This window comes from Vigna umbellata, chromosome 4 (genome assembly GCF_029865625.1).
Source record: "Vigna umbellata cultivar VRB3 chromosome 4, Vumbellata_1.0, whole genome shotgun sequence".
Lineage (NCBI taxonomy): Eukaryota > Viridiplantae > Streptophyta > Magnoliopsida > Fabales > Fabaceae > Vigna > Vigna umbellata.
In genome coordinates, this window is record NC_142168.1 from 4,875,850 (window position 1) to 4,896,362 (window position 20,513).

The 20,513-nt window shown below is 37.9% G+C and overlaps 1 protein-coding gene across 1 annotated transcript; it reads right to left on the reverse strand.

Moving 5' to 3' along the window:
• Positions 1-16,920: 16,920 nt before the first annotated feature.
• Positions 16,921-18,225, reverse strand: LOC148199076 (uncharacterized). The gene has a single exon (XM_088112570.1). It carries the CDS (start codon positions 18,208-18,210, stop codon positions 16,921-16,923), a length of 1,290 nt encoding a protein of 429 aa, XP_087968696.1. The 5' UTR covers positions 18,211-18,225.
• Positions 18,226-20,513: the final 2,288 nt, after the last annotated feature.

Consider the following 20,513-nt stretch of genomic DNA (forward strand, 5'->3'; position numbering starts at 1 on the left):
ATGTATAATTGCTTTACCCAAAGTGGTCTTTCTAGAGAATAAAAAAGATTTATTGTCTCGGTAGGTTCCTATTTTGCTCCAGAATCTCAAATAAGTCTCTCTTTTTTTCGGCGTCTCAATTGAGTTCTTTTTTTGTTGTAAAATTGAAGCAATTAGAGGCCTGCCGTCAAATTGGACAAACAGCTGTTTAAGTTTGGGTTACGTGACATTAAAAGTGTATTTCTTAATCTCACGTGACATTAAAAACGAGTTTTGTTTTAAAAATTTGGATTGCACATATGTTGAATCAGATTTAGGGAATAACTAAGCGGGAAAAATGTAAAATTTAAGTGCAGCCCCCTGAGGTCGCGTAAGGGAAAACTCTTTCCGCATCTCTTCTTTGTTCCAATTAAACGCAAAACTCCAAAAGCTTGAAGCTTCTTCCCTTTCTCTTTTCACGCGAACAAACTCAACGTTGGGGGCGAGAATATTCGGCGTTTTCGACCAGAGGCAGATACCTTGTGGAGGCGCAGCGGAGGCGCGATGATAAAAGAACGATGGTGCAGCGAGGTCGCGGCGACTGCACAAGGACGTTGGTCGGTCCGATTCGTGGTGCAAGGAGGGAGGCTCCCTTTCTCTTTTCCTTTTCTGCTTCGCCTTAAAGGGAGAGAAGCACTGATCTGTGTCCCGTTTCAGGCTTTGGTTTCGAATTTTGCAGAGCAATGGAGGAGGTTTTATTCTTCCATTTTGGTTTGGGTTGTGTTTTGCAGAAGAGGAGGCTCATTTTCCTTTGCTCAGTTGCTGGTCATTCTCGCACGGAGGGTTCATGATGCGGCTATCGCGACCCATCAAATTTGATGTGCATTAAGAACGCAGTATAGTGCTATGAAGTGACTCCTAGGTCGTCTCTCAATGACCAAATGTGGTTCGAGACTTAGGTCAAACACGTAGTGAGGGGCTTTGAAAGTGTTTTCTTGATTAGAAATGAACTAAATTAAAACTGAAAATTAAATACAACCAAACATAATTGAAAACATTGAAATAAATGAACAAAGCATGAAGACCGAACGATCCTACAGATGACCAAACGATTCTACATTGAGACCGAACGGTCTCTAAAGCTAGTGAAAAAATTGAAAATGCAGGAAAATAAAGAAACTAAACTAGACAATAGCATAATGAACAAAAATAATAAATCAAATATAATAGTCATCATAATGAACAAAAACCGTAAACTCAGCCTTGGAAGCACAAGCAAGAAACTAAAATTTAACGAAAATGCATATCTTATTTTTGAATGTGACGCGTCACCAATTTAAAGCACAATGCCGCAGAATAAAATTCAATGCAAGTTACGTGAATCATTAGAATGTCATTGCTAACTCAGACAAAGTATGAGCAGGAATAAAAAATTGTAACATTCAAGCTAATAATTGAAAAGCACATTGTAACTTAGAAACCCGTGCAGCTGGAATGTAACTTCAAGAAAGTGTGTGAACCAATTTAAGATGCAAGCTAAGCATTTAAATGCAAATAGAGATTGGGGCAGCACTTGAAAAGCTGAATGCACCGCTCTCTTCTATCATGAGTCAGCATTTTCCTAAGAAAAAAATATGAATGTACGCGAGTGACAGCAACTCCCTTCTTTGCTGGACATGACCGAAAATGAAGAGTGAAATCCTATGCTGGACGTGGCAGCAGCAGCTCCGTGTGTGCATCTCCAGCTGGCCGTGACAGCGCTGCTTCAACAAAACGAAATGAAAGTGCTTCCCTTTTCAATCACCCATGTGCCTCATTTTTCTCCTTCCGCGCTACATCCCTTGCTCTTGGTGGCTGCTCTCAAAATGAAGGATGATTCCCTCCATGTGCAGTGTCCGTGACACTCTAGCGTGTTGCTGGAAAAACCGAGAATTTCTTCCACCCACTTTCCGCGCACACGCGTGCTTCACTCCATGAAGCATATCAATCTCCGTGCTCTCTTATTTTAAGCCAAAAAATCTCTTTTACTTAGGTGGCGGCTGGACCACACACCTCTAGCACCGTTTGCTTCCAAAGAAATAAAAAAATGAATTTTGCTCCCCTGTCCGTGTGCTGCTTGCTGTTGGACGAACATGAGCTCCCTAAAACAAGTGGCGGATGGTTCCTAATATTCCATTTCCCGTGGCTGGATGCTCCAAGTATAAGTTGCCCATGGGCTTCGCTGGACAGCGCACACACAATTGAATTCAGCCAATTGCTTTTTGAAGCTCCTCTCACATGGACGTGGCTTCCTCTTTGCTTGTTGGACCGTGTTTCCTCTCCAAGCTGCTGGATGTGCAGCCCTTTCTTTTATCCAGCACACCATGCCGTGACACCTCCCAAGCTGGACCAGAATTAATTCCCGTGGGCCGCTTGTGTATTATTTCCTTCCAGCCAGCATCTTTTCTTTTAAGCCCAAGTGATTCAGTTGTGTGCTTTCTTACCAATCGTGACACTACACCACTTTTTTTTCTCATAAAAAAACACGAGTGTTTCATCTACATCTCCAAGATCTCATCCTGCACCTTCCAAAATTTCACTTTTAACCTTCTGGCATCTCATCCTACACTTCCAACTTTTTCAAAACTTTATTTTTAACTTTAATAAATATTTTTCCATTTTTTTTCTTTTTTATTAAAAACAATCTTCACTATCTTAATAATAATTTAATTTAATTTAATTTAAAATTTAAATATTATTTAAAATAATTATATATTTTAATAATTATTAAAATATAATTTATATTATAATAATAGTTATATTAAAAACATAAAAATAAAATAAAAATAATAAAAAAAATAATAATAATAAATAATAATAATAATAATAAATTTGATTGAATATATCAAATATAATAAATTATAATAAAATATTAAAATAAATTAAATAATTATTAAATTTTAAATAAAAATGAAAATTTTAAAAATCTTATTTATATATTAAAATCTATAAAATATGTTAATACTTTTGCTTTTTATTTAAAATTTAATAAATATTAAACTTAAATAAAAATTATAATATTACTTATTATATTTTTATATTTTAATAATTAATAAAATATAATTTATATTTTTGAAATAGTTAAAATTGAAAAATAACAACTAAAATAAGAATAAAAATGAAAATAAAAATAATACTTAAAATTATATTTAATATATTTAAATATATTAAAATATTAAATTTAATTTAATAATTATTAAAATTTAAAAAAAACAAAATTTTGAAAAATTTGTTAATCGGATATAGATATCCGATAAGTTTTGAATCAGATATAGATATCCGATAAAGAAAGGTTTTTAAAATTTTATTTTATATATAAATTTTAATAATTATTTAATTTAATTTAATATTTTAATATAATTTAGTATATTTAAATATTTTATTTAATATAATTTTATTTGTTATTTGATAAATAATTGTTTTAAAATTTTGTTTATTATTTAAATTTTAATAATTATTTAATTTAATTTAATATATTAATATAATTTAATGTATTTGAATATATTAAATATTTTATTTAATATAATTTTATTTGTTATTTGATAAATAATTGTTTTAAAATTTTGTTTATTATTTAAATTTTAATAATTATTTAATTTAATTTAATATAATAATATAATTTAATGTATTTGAATATATTAAATATTTTATTTAATATAATTTTACTTTTTTGTTATTATTATTTTTTAATTATTTTATTTTTATATTTTTAATATAACTATTATTATAATATAAATTATATTTTAATAATTATTAAAATATAATATTATATTAAATAATATTAGAATTTTAAATTTAATTATTATTAAGGTGGTGTAGAGTCTTTTTAACAAGAAAAAGAAAATAAAATAAAAATATATTTATTAAAATTAAAAATAAATTTTTTTATAAAGTTAAAGGTGTAGGATAGTGATGAGATGTCAGAAGGTTAAAAGTGAAATTTTTAGAAATGCAGGATGAGATTTTGGAGGTGTAGGATGAAACACTAAAAAAACACTGCTCCGTAACAGCGTGTATAACATCATCCACTGAATCCAGCGTCCTTTTTTAACCCATGAGCAACATGGTTTTTTTACTGGACGCCACTCCCCTTTCATATTGAAGCACCCCTTTCTCAAAAGTCCAAAGAGTGAAATCACCGTAGTGCCCTTTTTTTCTGCACACTTTTTTTTGGAGAGTCTTGAATTATGTGACAACCCTCCAAATGTACCAAATTATAATCCAACAATTTCCCTACAATTAATAATGCAAATAATTAGCCTCAAATAATTCAAATTAATAAAAAATAAGAATTTCTGGTCAAATTAAGCACAATTAGCAAAAATGGGGAAATACTGGACATTTAAGCACACTTCCCTAATTAAATTCGGTACAATAAACTAAGTGAAGTCAAGAAAATATTGACTCATCAGTTCATTATGGGGTGAGTCGATTAAAACTCGTGTCTTCGCACAAACCATTTTCAAAGTGTTCTGCGAGATTTCTAAAGTGAAAGTTTTTCAAAATTTTGTGTAACTGTGTTATATAGTCGACTAATTGCAACCTTCATTCGACTAAGTTTGTTACAAGTTTGAAATTTTGTTAATGCTTGTATTAAATGTTACAACGACTATATTTTTAAATATGTTGACCAAGAATTTATTGTGATTCGACTGCATTACTTGTCCATTCAATTAACTGCATTGATTGCTACTAACTGCCTTAACTGAATTGTGGTATTCGACTGCATTAGTAGCTAAGTCGACTAAAATGCATCTGAGATGTGTTTATCTATATATTGACGCAAATTTGAATTCTATAAGAAATTTTATGAATTCTAACATTTTCATATTCATTACAGAAAGGTGTGATCTTACAAAGAAGAGCAAAATGCTGCAAGAATTAAAGATGAAGACTGTGGTGATAATCTCTTGTGATTTCTTGAAGAGCAATGCTTTGAAAGAGCTGATCAAATCTGCACAGAGAGGTGTTGCTAGAAGATCAGAGTTGACAATCTATTAAAGATTGGGTTATTTCCCTGTTGTGATTATAGGAAGAAGAACGTGCGGCGTTCTTGACTTTGAGGGGTTTCTCAATGGGTTGAAGACGGTAGGAGAGGGGACATCTTGTTGCTGGTCTTTGTGTGTTGTATGCCTATATTTTGATTAGAGGGTTAGAGAGGTGTTTTATATTTTTGACGTGGAGGTCTCTATAAAAGCCTTGTTGTAAAAACCTTGATCATTATAGTGCATTTGCTTCCTGGTGAGGAAGGACACTAGATGTAGGCTTGGTCGAACCAGTATAAAAACCAGTGTTTGATCTTTCTATCCCTACTCTGTTACATTCAGTCAACTTTATTTTTCAAGAAAGCTTTTAAAGACATCTACTTTGCGAAAAAGATTTAAAGAAAAATTGTTTTTACATTTCATCAATTCACCCCCCTCTTGGTGTGAGAAATTAAGCCTTTCTATTTTAAAAATTGGCACTAGAGCTGGTTTTCACAAGATATTTGAAAAACAAGTCGATTATCTTTTTCTTTAAATCGACCATTCTTGGAAAATGGCTTATGTTTCTCAAACAAGAAGGATAAGTGAATCTGCATTTGAACTAATATCAACTACTTGTAATGAAAAATTAAACTCTGTTACTAACGGCTTCTATGAATATTTTGAAACAGGGATTTCACGAAACAAAGAAGTTACTTGTGTCAACAAGTTCAGCTCCAGATCACAAAGATTAAATCTGCAGGCTGAAAGATTTACGAGATTCCTCAATATGAAGAAAGATGACAGGATTCAAAGTGAAAACAAAGAAAATGTACATGAAAGGGATCTCATCATGATGGCAAAATCTGAGACAGCAGAACAATGCTTCAGACAAGGAACCAAAAGCTCCATGTGGCACCTGGACAGTGGATGCTCAAGACATATGACAGAAGATCCAACAAAGTTCATTAGTATATCTTACAAGACTTCTGGTTATGTCACATACGGCGACAACAACAAAGGAAAGATCATCGGTATAGGTAAAATCAAAACTCCTTCTTCTTATGAAATTAAAAATGTACTTCTTGTTGAGGGGTTAAAGCACAATCTACTCAGCATCAGTCAACTATGTGATAGAGGATTGAAGATTACATTTGAACCTAAATATTGTCTGACCAGCAACGGTTCAACTGATGAGTTGTTACTTGTGGGAAAAAGACATAATAATATCTACATAATCGACTTCAAAGAAACGTCATTCAAGTCTGTCGTTTGTTTGATGACTAAGGAAGATGATGCCTAGCTGTGGCACAAGAGACTAGCTCACATCAACATGGGTCAACTGAACAAGCTAGTATCAAAGGATCTTGTCATTGGTCCTCCCAACATTCACTACGCTTCTGAGAGATTATGTGATGCATGCCAAAAGGGAAAACAAACTAGGTAGTCCTTCAAGAACAAAAGGGAGATGTCAACTTCCAGACCTTTGCAACTTCTACACATGGACTTATTCAGTCCCTCAAGGATGAAAAGTCTAGGTGGAAATTCTTATGGATTAGTAATCGTGGATGACTATTCTCGCTTCACTTAGACCTTCTTCATCCCTGCCAAGAGTGATACATTCAAAGTGTTTAAGAAGTTTGCTGCTATTATTCAAAATGAGAAGGAACTCATAATCAAATCGATTATAAGTGACCACGTCAAAGAATTTCAGAATGAAACATTTGATGAATACTGTGCAGAAATGAGAATATCTCACAATTTCTCAGCACCTAGAACACCTCAACAAAATGGTGTGGTTGAAAGAAAGAATAGGGCATTGGAAGAGTTAGCAAGAACAATGCTGAATGAAAGGAACGTGCCAAAGTATTTCTGGGCAGATGCAGTAAGTACAAAATGCTATGTCTTGAACAGAACTGTAATAAGATCAATGTTGAAAGTAACTCCATATGAGCTATTCAAAAGAAGAAAGACAAATATCTCACATCTAAGGATCTTCGAATGCAAATGTTTTGTACTAAACAATGGAAAGGAAAACCTTGGTAAGTTTGACTCCAAGGTTGATGAAGCAATTTTTATAGGATATTCACTTATAAGTAAAGCTTATTGGGTATACAATAAGAGAACAATGTGTGTTGAAGAATCAGTTCACGTTGTGTTTGATGAGTATGTTTGTCGCAACCGGAATCGCGACGGGACGACGATCCGAATAAGAAACGGGTTTTAAAAAGAGATTTGGAGTCGCCACCATATTTTATTATGGAAAACTATGGAAAAACCTCAAAACGATAAAGCACGGTCCACGAAAACCAAAGATTGGGTTCGGAAGTCGGTTACGCGTGGGGAAGGTGTTAGCACCCCACAACGCCTGCCCTAAGGCAGTACCTTTAACTAAATGCACGAATATGATGTGGTTTTTCAAAATGTTTAATTATCCCCTAAAATAAAATTCTAAATAAACAAAACATATTTTTAGTTTTTTGGGCCCGACAAGGATTGACCTTGCTCCTACGTATTCTCATTCAAAATGAGAAATCATGGTTACGTAGTTCTAGTTAAGAGATTGTTTGTTGTTTGGAAAAGCAGATGTTTTTAATTTTTGGAGATTTTATGTTTTTTAATATTTTTGAGAAAAAGAAGGTAATGAGTACTAGGCCAACGCGAACGGTCGCACGAGTACTCATACCTTTAAAATGATATTTAAATATTTTTAATCATCTTTTTTAAAAAGAGAAATAACGATATTAAGCACTAGGACGATGCGGACGATCACACGAGCACTCATATCGTTATTTACTTATTTAGGAAGACCTGAGAGTATTGAGTGCTAGGCTGATGCGGACGATCGCACGAGCACTCATACCGTTATTTACTTATTTAGGAAGACCTGAGAGTATTGAGTGTTAGGCTGATGCGGACGATCGCACGAGCACTCGTACCCTCGTTTAATATTACGTAAATAAGAGAGAAAAGTATTGAACACTAGGACGATGCGAACGATCACACGAGTGTTCAACCTTTAAACGTATTTTTTGAAATTTTATTTAAGAAAAGAAAAGGTTTTTAGCACAAGGACGACGCGAGCGGTCACACGTGTGCTTAACCTTCAAAACGTATTTCTTTTGTAAATTTATTTAAAGAAGAAGAAAAGGTTTTTAGCACAAGGACGACGCGAGCGGTCACACGTGTGCTTAACCTTCAAAACTATTTCTTTTGTAAATTTATTTAAAGAAGAAGAAAAGGTTTTTAGCACAAGGACGACGCGAGCGGTCACACGTGTGCTTAACCTTTAAAACAAATTTTTGTAATTTTCTATTTTATATATGTATATAAGTAAAATTATTATATATATATATATTTTGAAATAATTGGATATTTAAAAGAAATAAATAAGATAAAGTAATAAAATAAAAATGAAATGAAATAAGATAAATAAAAAGGCAAATGAATAATTAAATAATAATAAAAATAGGGGTACCAAAATAAAAATAATATAATGTCGAACGGTCAGTCTAAAAGCTTGGATAACGAACGGTCCGTGGTAAAGGCCGAACGTACGTTAGGAAAAGATTCAGAGTCACGAGCGCTCGTTGTGGAGAGGTGACGAACGTACGTTGAGAAAAATAGACTGAATGACGAGCGTTCGTTGGGTGATACGATGAACGTACGTTGAGTACAGTAAGGTAGATGACGAGCGTTCATTGGATGATGTGACGAACGGACGCTGAGAAGAGGAGGCTAGTCGACGAGCGCTCGTTGGGGATGAGCGTTCGTTGGGTAGATGAGGTGGGATAACGAACGCTCGTTATGGAAGAGCGTTCGTTGGGAAGCTGTGGGAAGTGGAGGCTGAATGACGAGCGCTCGTTTGGGACGAGCGTTCGTTGGGAAAATGAGGTTGGATGACGAACGCTCATTATGGACGAGCGTTCGTTGGGAAGATGTGGCCGGATGACGAACGCTCGTTATGGACGAGCGTTCGTCGGGAAGATGTGGCTGGATGACGAACGTTCGAAAAAGGCCAAATGACGTGCGTTCGTTCTGGGTTTGGCCCACCCGGTTGGCTTCTAACCTAGAATCTCCTAGGGGTTCAGTATCTTCCCTTCCATTCCTCACCCACTCAGATCCAACACCCTCCCGTAAGCTCCCTCTCTTATCTCACACACTCTCCAGAGACCCAAGTTTCTTTCTCTCTGACCAGGAAAACCCTAAATCTGGGAGGCACGCTGCCGCCACCTCGGCTGGAACCAGCCACCGCCACCTCCTTCTATTAGTCTCGACGTCGCCAGCGACACCACACTCCACCGGAGCTACCGCCGGTTGCGGCGTTCAACTCTCTCTTTCCCTTCTCGTGAATGACGAAAACGCACTCCCTGGGATGAACTCTTCCTGACCCCACCTAGACCAGCCGCTGCCGGTGAGGTTAAATGGGGTCCTTGCAACTTTCGAATGAGGAGAAAAAATGGCTTATGGCTTACGGAAGAAATTTTATGGAAATTCCCTCTTGTATTCTTCTAAAACTCAAGAAATTGAAACCCACACTAAGGTATTTGCATTTAACTTTAAATGGTTCGTTTCATTTGGCGCAAGTGAGGGATGAATAGAGGACAGGTACCATTGGTTTCATTACGTAGTGCTCTGTGTGATTTCTCTACTAACTCTAGGAAGATCATACGTAAAAATGGGTTGGCGAGATGATGATGGGAGCCTAGTGGAGGCTTGGAAGTGAGTGAGTTGGAGCTTTTTGGCTATGTGAGACCAGTGTGGTGGTTGTTTCTTCTTCTTGCAGAGGAAGGGAATTATAGGTTGTGTATGAATTTCTGCTTAATGATTCAATTTTTTTGTTGGTTGGGCGGTGAACAGAGGCATTAAAGAATGTTGAAATTGGGAGAACTCGTGATGCTCAAGTATTTTGAAACGGATTGACACCAAAGGGATTTTCAGAGCTCCAATGTGCAGGGGTTCTTAGAGAAAAGTGATGAAAATTTTCAGTAAGAATGTAGAATAGAGAAAGGGGAAGACTCCTACCACGATACATATTCAAACAAGGCGACTTCAAGCATAAAAAATGAAGCATAATGCAGCAAACTTACCTGATTACATCCATACGAGTGAGTGCTTACCTCTTGTAGCTCTGCTTGCCTTTTTTGCTTCGTCTCCGATGATCTCTCACCTTTGTAGCTGGCGTTTTTCGTTCTCTGCCGGTGCAAAAAATGGTCAAAAATTCCTCAGCGATGGATGATCCAAGATAATCACCAAAGCTATCAAAACCTCCTTTTCTTCTTTCCCAAAATCTTGGAAATCTCCCCCTAACCACCTGGTCTCCTCTCCTTTCTCCTTCCAAAAATCTTCGAAAAATCTTCCCTTAACCACCTTGTCCCCCTCATTCCAGACACGCGTCCCATTCATCCTCTCCCCCTTTTCCACGTTTTTTTTTATTTTTTATTTTTTATTTCAATTTTATTTTATTTATTTTCATTATTTTTAATTTTAATTTTATTTTTCAATTTTTTAATTATTTTGATTAATTAACTCTATTAAAAAAAATGGAAAATAAGAAATAAAATAGAAATTGAATTAAAAGCAAAGATCTAAATACATAAAAATAGAATAAAACAAAAAGGTAAAATAAAAAAAAGGAAAATAATAAATAACCAATAAAAATAGAATTTTTTACAACCCGGACAAAATTGAGTGTTGACAGCTGCCCCTCTTTACTTAGATATTACTAAATAATATGAAAATTTAATCTTTTCGTATTATTTAAGTAAAGCTAAGTAAAGATAAAGACACTAATTTTGTCCGGGTTTCAATCATGAAAGAAGAAAAAAAAACCAAATGGTTCAAGTCACGATGCCAAACGACCAATGTCAAGTAAAGTATCAGTAACAAAAAAACTAAAACCTGGATTTGACCATTGCCTCGCAGAGGGCCAAACTCATAGAACAAAAATTTAAATCCGACCATTGCCATGCAGAGGGTCAATAACAGAAAACTAAAACCTGGATTTGACCATTGCCTCGCAGAGGGCCAAACTCACAGAACAGAAATTTAAATCCGACCATTGCCATGCAGAGGGTCGATAACAGAAAACTAAAACCTGGATTTGACCATTGCCTCGCAGAGGGCCAAACTCACAGAACGGAAATTTAAATCCGACCATTGCCATGCAGAGGGTCGATAACAGAAAACTAAAACCTGGATTTGACCATTGCCTCGCAGAGGGCCAAACTCACAGAACGGAAATTTAAATCCGACCATTGCCATGCAGAGGGTCGATAACAGAAAACTAAAACCTGGATTTGACCATTGCCTCGCAGAGGGCCAAACTCACAGAACGGAAATTTAAATCCGACCATTGCCATGCAGAGGGTCGATAACAGAAAATTAAAACCTGGATTTGACCATTGCCTCGCAGAGGGCCAAACTCACAGAACAGAAATTTAAATCCGGCGATTGCCATGCAGAGGGCCGATAACAGAAAATTAAAACATGATTTGTAGCTTTGAAAAGTTGATAAATGCCGAGTTAAACAATTCTCCTCGCTTCCTCTGAGACGATGTTATGTCATGATGGTGCATGAATGCATAGACACATGAGACTTTCATTTTGTTCTTTTCTTTTACTCTCGCTTCTCATCATCATCAATTTTTTTTTTTTTTTTTGAAAGTTCCATGCTTGGAATCCATTGTTAATATTGTCATCAAACACGATGTACGTTCAAAACGCATTCCTTAAAAACAACGTTGATATGTATAAAACCCTTTGATGAGCAGGAAGAAAGCGTAACCCTGAGTTAAAATTCTTTTTATCGCTTTTTGCAATCCAAATTAACTTGAACCCTGTAGGATGTGGAAGAATGGTTATGAAAAGCATATGAATAATGATTTTCTGTGAGCAAATATTAACGTATGCGTGTCCCTTATTTGGGGGAAAGTGCTATTAACATGTTGGGCTCCCATATTGCCCCAATTTTGCACAATAAGTATGCTTTGGAAAAGTGAAAAGATTTGTGTATGAAGAATTCCCCCCAAATTGGATGATCTTCGATTGACAGGGAGACCCATTTTTTTTTTTTTTTTAACTGAATGCGTCGTTCACCACATCATTCCGTTTCCAAGTTAAATTCGTGAGAAAGATTAGGACAAACAGTTTTCAGTCAGCGTGGACTTTTATTAGCTTGTACCGTGGTTAAAGGTCAAAAGGTTTTGAAAGAAAGGATAATGAAGGCCCAAATAAGTGTTTGACGGTTAAAGTTTTTAAACAAGAATCATTTGCAAGGTGCCCAGTCAACTGTCTTTAGAGATTTGAACTTCAGGCATCCTTTATTGTTGTTTTTTTTCTTTCCTTTTGGATCATTCTTTTTGTTGCCCCTGCTGTGGTCCTTTATGATACTTTCCTTTTCATTTTTGTTTCGTTTTTCTTTCTTCCTTCTAGAGATTTCCTCCTCAACTTTGGATGCTTATGATGTATCTTTTTAAGTTGACGTCGATATGCTAATGATTCTTGTCTAGGGTGATGAAAACAATTATGAATTTTGGCTCAAAAGGGGTGCAATTGGATGAACTGCTTTTGACGATTGGATAACGAAAAATGGCCACACGTCACTCTGAATCTTGTTTGTCTGACTTTCTCTTGAATTTAAACCTGAAACAAAACTATGTAGTGCTTGACACATCCACTTCATTTTCCCTTTGCTTTGTTTCTTTATATATATATATATATATATATATATATATATATATATATATATATATATATATATATATATATATATATATATATATATATATCTCCCTGATCAACGGATTATCGGTGATATGTAACATAATGAAAACTGCCCCAATATTAGGCGTATGGCGAAATCCTTCATCTTATGGGAAGCGAAAACATTAGGGTTCAAGTAATGTGAATGCAGATGCTTTATCAAGAAAAGAACACCGGTTACTCCCAAAACCTTGAATCAGGGAAGTACTCACCAACGGTATTTTTCAAAACTTTTTTTTTTTCGAAAATACTATGTCCTTGACAACTTTATTAACAACAAACTCAACATGTAACCTTTTTTTTTCTTTTTTTCGTTTTTCCTTTTCAACATCCTCCAGGACCGAGCTTGCCAACCTGACATACCTGTGATGCTTTTATCAACACGTGTTTACTTATTTTCATTTCCATTTTCACTTGACTACTTAACAACTCAGCGTGACATGCAATATTTCAGATGGAATGCAAACAACCAAAATATGAATGAAATCACGTGAAATTTATTGAATAAAACACAGCGTACAATAAGCGTTGAAGATAATATCAACATCCTCTTAATAGCAACCACTATCACGGAATCATCATGCGTAAAATTTTTTTACTACATCAGAATTAACTGGCAATGGTAACTCCTCTCCGTCCATTCTCGTGAGAATTAGTGCCCCGCCAGAAAATGCTTTCTTCACTACAAATGGCCCTTCATAATTTGGAGTCCATTTGCCTCTATGATCCTTTTGTATGGGTAGAATCTTCTTCAACACCAGCTCACCTTCATGAAATTCTCTTGGGTGTACCTTTTTGTCAAATGCCTTCTTCATTCTTCTTTGGTACAATTGTCCATGGCATACTGCTGTTAGTCTTTTTTCATCGATGAAATTGAGTTGGTCGAAACGAGCTTGAACCCATTCCGCCTCTTCTAATTGGGTTTCCATTAAAACTCGTAAGGACGGAATTTCCACTTCAAACGGAAGTACTGCCTCCATTCCATATACGAGCGAGAAAGGCGTTGCCCCAGTCGATGTTTGTACCGAAGTGCGATAACCATGCAAAGCAAAAGGAAGCATTTCATGCCAATCCTTATATGTGACTACCATTTTCTGCACAATCTTCTTGATATTTTTGTTAGCAGCTTCTACTGCCCCATTCATCTTTGGACGATAAGGAGAAGAATTAAGATGATGAATTTTGAACTCCTCACATAACTCTGTCATCATCTGGTTATTCAAGTTAGTGGCATTATCAGTGATGATCCTGTTAGGGAGCCCGTATCTGCAAATCAACTCCCTTTTTATGAACTTGGTCACCACCTTTCTAGTCACATTAGCATAAGAAGCGGCCTCAACCCATTTGGTGAAGTAATCGATTGCAACTAATATGAAACGGTGTCCATTTGACGCCTTTGGCTCTATAGCTCCGATGACATCTATTCCCCACATCGAAAAGGGCCATGGTGCAGACAACACGTTCAAGGTCGTGGGTGGAACATTGATATTACTTGCGTATACCTGGCATTTCTCACACTTTCTCACATGTGTACAACAATCATTTTCCATAGTCAACCAAAAATACCCCGCTCTCAGTATCTTCCTGGCCATTGAGTGCCCATTCATGTGCGTGCCAAATGTACCCTCGTGTACTTCTTTTAGTATCAGCTCGGCTTCTTTTGCATCTACGCATCTAAGGAGAACCATATCATGATTCCTCTTATATAGAATATCCCCACTCAAAATGAAACTGCCAACCAACCTCCTTAACGCCCTTTTATCGTTTTTTGATGCCTTCTCTGGATATTCTCGGGTCCTAAGATAATGCTTGATATCAAAGTACCAAGGTTTACCATCTACCTCCTCTTCGATAAAATGACAATACGCTGGCTTCGCATGACTCTTCATTTCAATCATTGGCAATTCTGCATCTTGATCAACTTCAAACATCGATGACAAGGTAGCCAATGCGTCTGCTAATTGATTATCTTCTCGTGGTATATGATTAAACGTGATGGAATCGAAATACTCAATTAATCCCCTGATGTAAGCTTGGTATGGAATTAATTTAGTATCCCTAGTCTCCCATTCTCCCTTCAATTGATGGATGACCAAAGCTGAATCTCCATATACATCCAGAATTTTTGCTTTAGACTTTATAGCTGCTCGAATTCCCATGGCACAGGCTTCATATTCTGCGATATTATTCGTGCAATTAAAACACAACCTTGCCGTCATTGGAATGTATTGATTCTTAGGAGAGATAAGCACTGCCCCTATTCCATGCCCCATTACATTCGAGGCCCCATCGAATAATACCGTCCAGGCTTTTTCATTTTTGTCCTCTTTATTCTCAGCAAATAAAGCCATGATATCTTCATCAGGAAATTCAGGTTGCATTGGCTGATAATCATTAATGGGCTGATGGGCTAAATATTCCGCTAAAGCGCTACCCTTGATAGATTTCTGAGTAACATATACAATATCGTACTCTGACAATAGCATCTGCCATCGAGCTATCCTTCCAGTTAGAGCGGGCTTTTCGAAAATATACTTGATAGGATCCATTTTAGATATCAACCAAGTAGAGTGGCTCAACATGTATTGCCTTAAACGATGAGTAGCCCACGCCAGTGCACAACAAGTTCGCTCTAACGACGAATATCGTTGTTCGCAATCTGTGAATCTTTTGCTCAAGTAATATATAGCATGCTCTCTTTTCCCGTCTTCATCATGCTGACCCAATACACAACCCATTGAATTATCCAATACGGTCAAATACAAAATGAGCGGTCTTCCTGGCATAGGTGGACGCAATACAGGAGGGTCTTGCAGGTATTGTTTGACCTTTTCAAAAGCAACTTGACAATCTTCATTCCAGACTACGGCCTGATTTTTCCGTAGTAACTTGAACATTGGTTCACAAGTAGCAGTTAATTGGGAGATGAACCTAGCAATGTAGTTCAATCTTCCCAAAAAACCTCGAACCTCCTTTTCTGTTCTGGGCGCAGGCATTTCCGTTATCGCTCTTACTTTGTCCGGATCAACTTCTATCCCTCTTTGGCTGACAATAAAGCCCAACAATTTTCCAGACTTTACTCCAAACGTGCATTTGGCAGGATTTAACCTGAGTTTGTACTTTCTCAGCCTCTCAAATAATTTCCTTAGATTGAAAATATGCTCCTCTTCTGATTCCGACTTTGCAATCATGTCATCCACATAAACTTCAATTTCCTTATGCATCATATCATGAAAGAGTGTCACCATTGCCCTTTGGTATGTTGCCCCAGCATTCTTGAGTCCGAAAGACATCACCTTATAACAGAATGTTCCCCACAACGTGATAAAGGTCGTCTTCTCCATATCTTCCGGTGCCATTTTAATTTGATTATATCCCGAGAATCCATCCATGAATGAAAATAACGAAAATTTGGCCGTATTATCAACCAGAGTATCAATGTGTGGTAACGAGAAATTATCTTTCGGACTTGCACGATTTAAATCACGGTAGTCAACACACATCCGAACTTTCCCATCCTTCTTAGGCACTGGTACCACATTCGCTACCCATTGTGGGTATCTTGCCACAGCCAAAAATCCTGCGTCAAATTGCTTTTGGACCTCTTCTTTAATTTTTAGTGACATTTCCGGCTTCATTCTTCTTAGTTTTTGCTTGACTGGAGGGCATTCTGGCTTGAGTGGGAGCTTATGCTGCACAATATCAGTATCCAGACCCGGCATGTCATTGTAAGACCATGCGAACACATCTTTAAACTCCTTCAATAGGGCACGCAATCTTTCCCTCACTTCCGTTTTCATACTAGTACCGATTTTCACTTCCCTTATCTCATCCTTCTCTCCCAAGTTGAGTATTTCAATCTCCTCCTGATGGGGTTTTATCTCCTTAGATTCTTGTTCCACTAATCTCAACAATTCTGGAGAGGGTTCCACATCATCTTCGAAATCATCTTCCGTATTATTGATAGGGTGCTCAAAATTAGGAACATTGATATCATTATTTTCAAAACAATCATTGTCACATCTGCATCATTTAAATTTATGAAAAAGTATAAATAAATAAGATAAACAAAGAAAAATGCCAAATGATGATGAAATGCAACTTTATTATCACGCTGAGTGAAAAGTAAAAAGAATCAATCCGCAAAACCTCAGTTCTAAAGCCCCAATCGAAACTATAAGCTTAATTAAAACTATTACATTTTGTTCACATTAAGCATCACAGGTAAATCCAGTGTTTCCCAATTGTCGAGTTGAGTATCAGGGGAGCAAGCCCACACAAAGCTCAAACTTTGAGGCCTTTCTTCATCCTCCACGGCTGCTATCTGGCCAGTGTTGATCCACCCAGCACTACGAAAGCTTTCCTTGATGTCAACAATGTGAATTTTGCTCTCTCTGGGCCCTCGTCTTTCTGCACGGGCCAGACTGCGCTCTTTTCTTTCTTCAATCATCCTTTTCCTGTCTTCCTTGGTAGGTTTGTACCCCAAGCCATATCTGTTCTTATTTTCAACAATTTCTAGAGGGAATGTTCGCCCCTGCCGATATTTGCCCAAACCTTCCCCATATACATAGCCCTCTTTTATCATAATCTTGGCCATCATAATAGAAGCACATGATAGGCGAGGATATACTGGAAACGGTTCCACACAAGCATTTCCCACAATTTCCAACGATTGGAAGGCTGTCTCGAGAGCTTCTTCAGCCGCCTCGATGTAGCGCGTGGATGATGGTCCACTCACAAGAAGATCCTCTTCTCCTGATACTATCACCAGCTTATCTCCTATCACATACTTCAACTTCTGGTGTAGTGTAGAAGGCACAACTCCCGCCGAATGAATCCATGGGCGCCCCAACAGACAACTATAAGCTGGCAGGATATCCATAACCTGGAATGTTATTTGAAAAACGCATGGGCCAACTTGCATTGGTAAATCCACTTCTCCCATCACTTCTCTTTTACTGCCATCAAACGCCCTCACAATCATTGAACTTGGCCTCATATGCATTCCTTCGCAAGGTAGCTTTTCCAGAGTTGCTTTCGGCATGACATTCAAGGAGGACCCATTGTCCACTAAAACACGCGCAATAACATGATCCAGGCATTTCACAGAGACGTGAAGAGCCTTGTTATGCCCTCTTCCCTCAGCTGGTATCTCATCATCCGTAAAAGTGAGATAATTATTAGCAACAATATTGCCAACAATACCTTCGAATTTATTCAACGAAATACCTTGCTCCACATGAGCCTCACTGAGTATCTTCATTAGCAACTTTCTATGTGATGCCGAATGCATGAGCAAGTCTAACAAGGATATACGAGCAGGCATACGATTTAACTGTTCCACCACCTTATATTCACTTTGTTGTATGAATTTTAAAAATTCGCAAGCCTCCTCCTCAGAAACTTCTCTCTTCTCTTCCTTGTCGGGGATTTCCTCTGTCTGTGCACCCTTCCCCTTTAAGAATTCTTTTGCCTTCGCGGCCATCGTTGCTTCCTTATCATTAACCCTTTCTCGAGCCAACTCTGGTGATGTGAAAATTCGACCACTCCTAGTCATTCCCCCTATCCCTGATATGTTTTTGACGACAGGATCAACGCTTTGCGTTTCGCCTGACGCATGCGTCCCATATCTCCATGGGACGGCTTTTTCGTTCTTGTAAGGAAAAGGGGCTGGTACATGGATAACTACAGGCGACCTTCCTTGAGTTGGTGGGATAGAAATAGTCTTAGTGAAACGAATCACCAATGGTTCTGGTACAATCATGCCGGATTCATCACCAGTTTGTGCAAATACCTCTCCATCCTCATTCTTGTAACATACCTGCATCAGACCACGATCTAGCAGGTCTTGCAGAATTTCTTCAAACTCAACACACTCCTCAATAGAGTGCTCATCATCTGAGTGAAGCACGCATGCCATACTCTCATCATAATCACCCTTCAAGATACCCACTTTCAGCAACGCCTCCAAAATAAACCTCCTAGAGCTCCTGATTTCTTTCACATTTCTCACCAGCTCATGTTCTTTCACTTCGATAGCATTCGTCGAAGCACTTCCATGCCCCGATAAAGGATTGGCCTCGACATTAGGCTTATCCTCTTGGAACTTTAACCACCCAGAATCAATTAGAGTCTGCACTTTATGCTTGAAAGCCAGACACCTCTCAGTGGAATGACCAGCGGCCCCTCCATGATAACTACACTTTGCATCTGCATCATAACCTCTTGGGTACGGAGGCTGCAAAGGCTTCAGGGGACAAACAACAACTAAACCTTGTTTGATAAGATGAGGCAATAATTCCGTATAAGTTGTAGGAATTGGGGTAAAGTTAACATAATTTCTTTCCTGGTTCCTTCTTGGATAAGTATTGGGATCCACATTCATATTGGAACCTATATTTGCCCCACCCCTCCAATTATTCATCGGAATGTATTGTGGTTGATAGTACCCTGGTTGTTGTTGAGGTCTAATTTAATGACCAAATGACGCGTTAGCTGCATGTGGATGTTGACCCCAGTATGGTCGATAGTTATGGGTGGCAGCTTGACCTCTCCACACGGGGGTTGCAGATGCTGCATGCACATCTCCCTCCTTTCTTTTCCCTGAGTTGAAATTGGGTTTTTTGGAGTTTGCACCCGCCGACGAGCCATATGCAATCTTCCCATTTTTCAACCCGATCTCTATTCGCTCGCCTATCACGATGATATCGGCAAAATTTGAAGATACATTTCCCACCATATGTTCATAAAATGGTGGTTGGAGCGTATTTACAAACATTGCCACCATTTCTTTATCATACAAAGGCGGCTCAACTTGTGCAGCCAATTCCCTCCACCGCTGAGCATACTCCTTAAAAGTTTCGTTGTCTTTCTTCGACATGTTTTGCAGCTGTAAACAATCTGGCGCGACATGTGTATTGTATATGTACTGCTTCACAAAAGCATCAGCCAAGTCTGCCCAACAACGAATTCGAGTCGGCTCCAAATGGGTATACCAGTTTAATGCCACTCCAGCCAAACTATCTTGAAAAACATGAATGAGCAGCTGCTCATCGTAAGCATATGCAGCCATCTTTTTGCAAAACATGGTTAGATGGCTCTTTGGGCATGTATTTCCCTTATACTTCTCAAAATCTGGCGCCTTGAACTTATGTGGAATTTTGACGCCAGGAACCAAGCTCAATCTAGAAACATCCCCAAATCCATAACTTTCATACCCCTCCACAGCCCTCAATCTTGCCTCTAGGCTCTCAAGTTTATCCTTGGCCCCATCGACATTACTAGTTACTCCCTGAAACAAAGTATACGGCGCAGCCCCTGTAGAAAAGCCCTTTCCGGTAATCACAGGTGGCACCGGAGTTACTCGTATTCCATCAGACATGCTTGCATGCATTCCTTCATTTACCATGGGTGCGGACATTACAACAGGTCCCTGAATACTGATTGGCGGTACGTTGGCAGTGGTAGGGAAAGAGAATGAAGTCTGCTTCCCTTCTGTGTATTCTCCCACAGGTGGGGTGTAACCTGGAGGTAATCCATACATTGGGAACGGAACAGACTGGCTCCCAGAACTGAACACCGGAGGGTAATATTGAGCACTTCCCTCAACTTGCGCAGGCGTCGTCCCTCCCGTAGTCTTTAGGGCTTCGAGAGCCGCCAAAATCTGGGCCATTTGATCCTTCAACTGGTTGACATCGGCCTTAATAGATTCGTGTGACTGCTCCCAATTCTCCATGACCTTTGAGTTAGCTCTGGTCCTGTACGGATGTCGTGGAAAATTTGCCGTTG

Coding starts and splice junctions, on each gene's coding strand:
- LOC148199076 (XM_088112570.1), bottom strand. CDS start 18,210: ATGGCCGCGAAGGCAAAAGAATTCTTAAAGGGGAAGGGTGCACAGACA.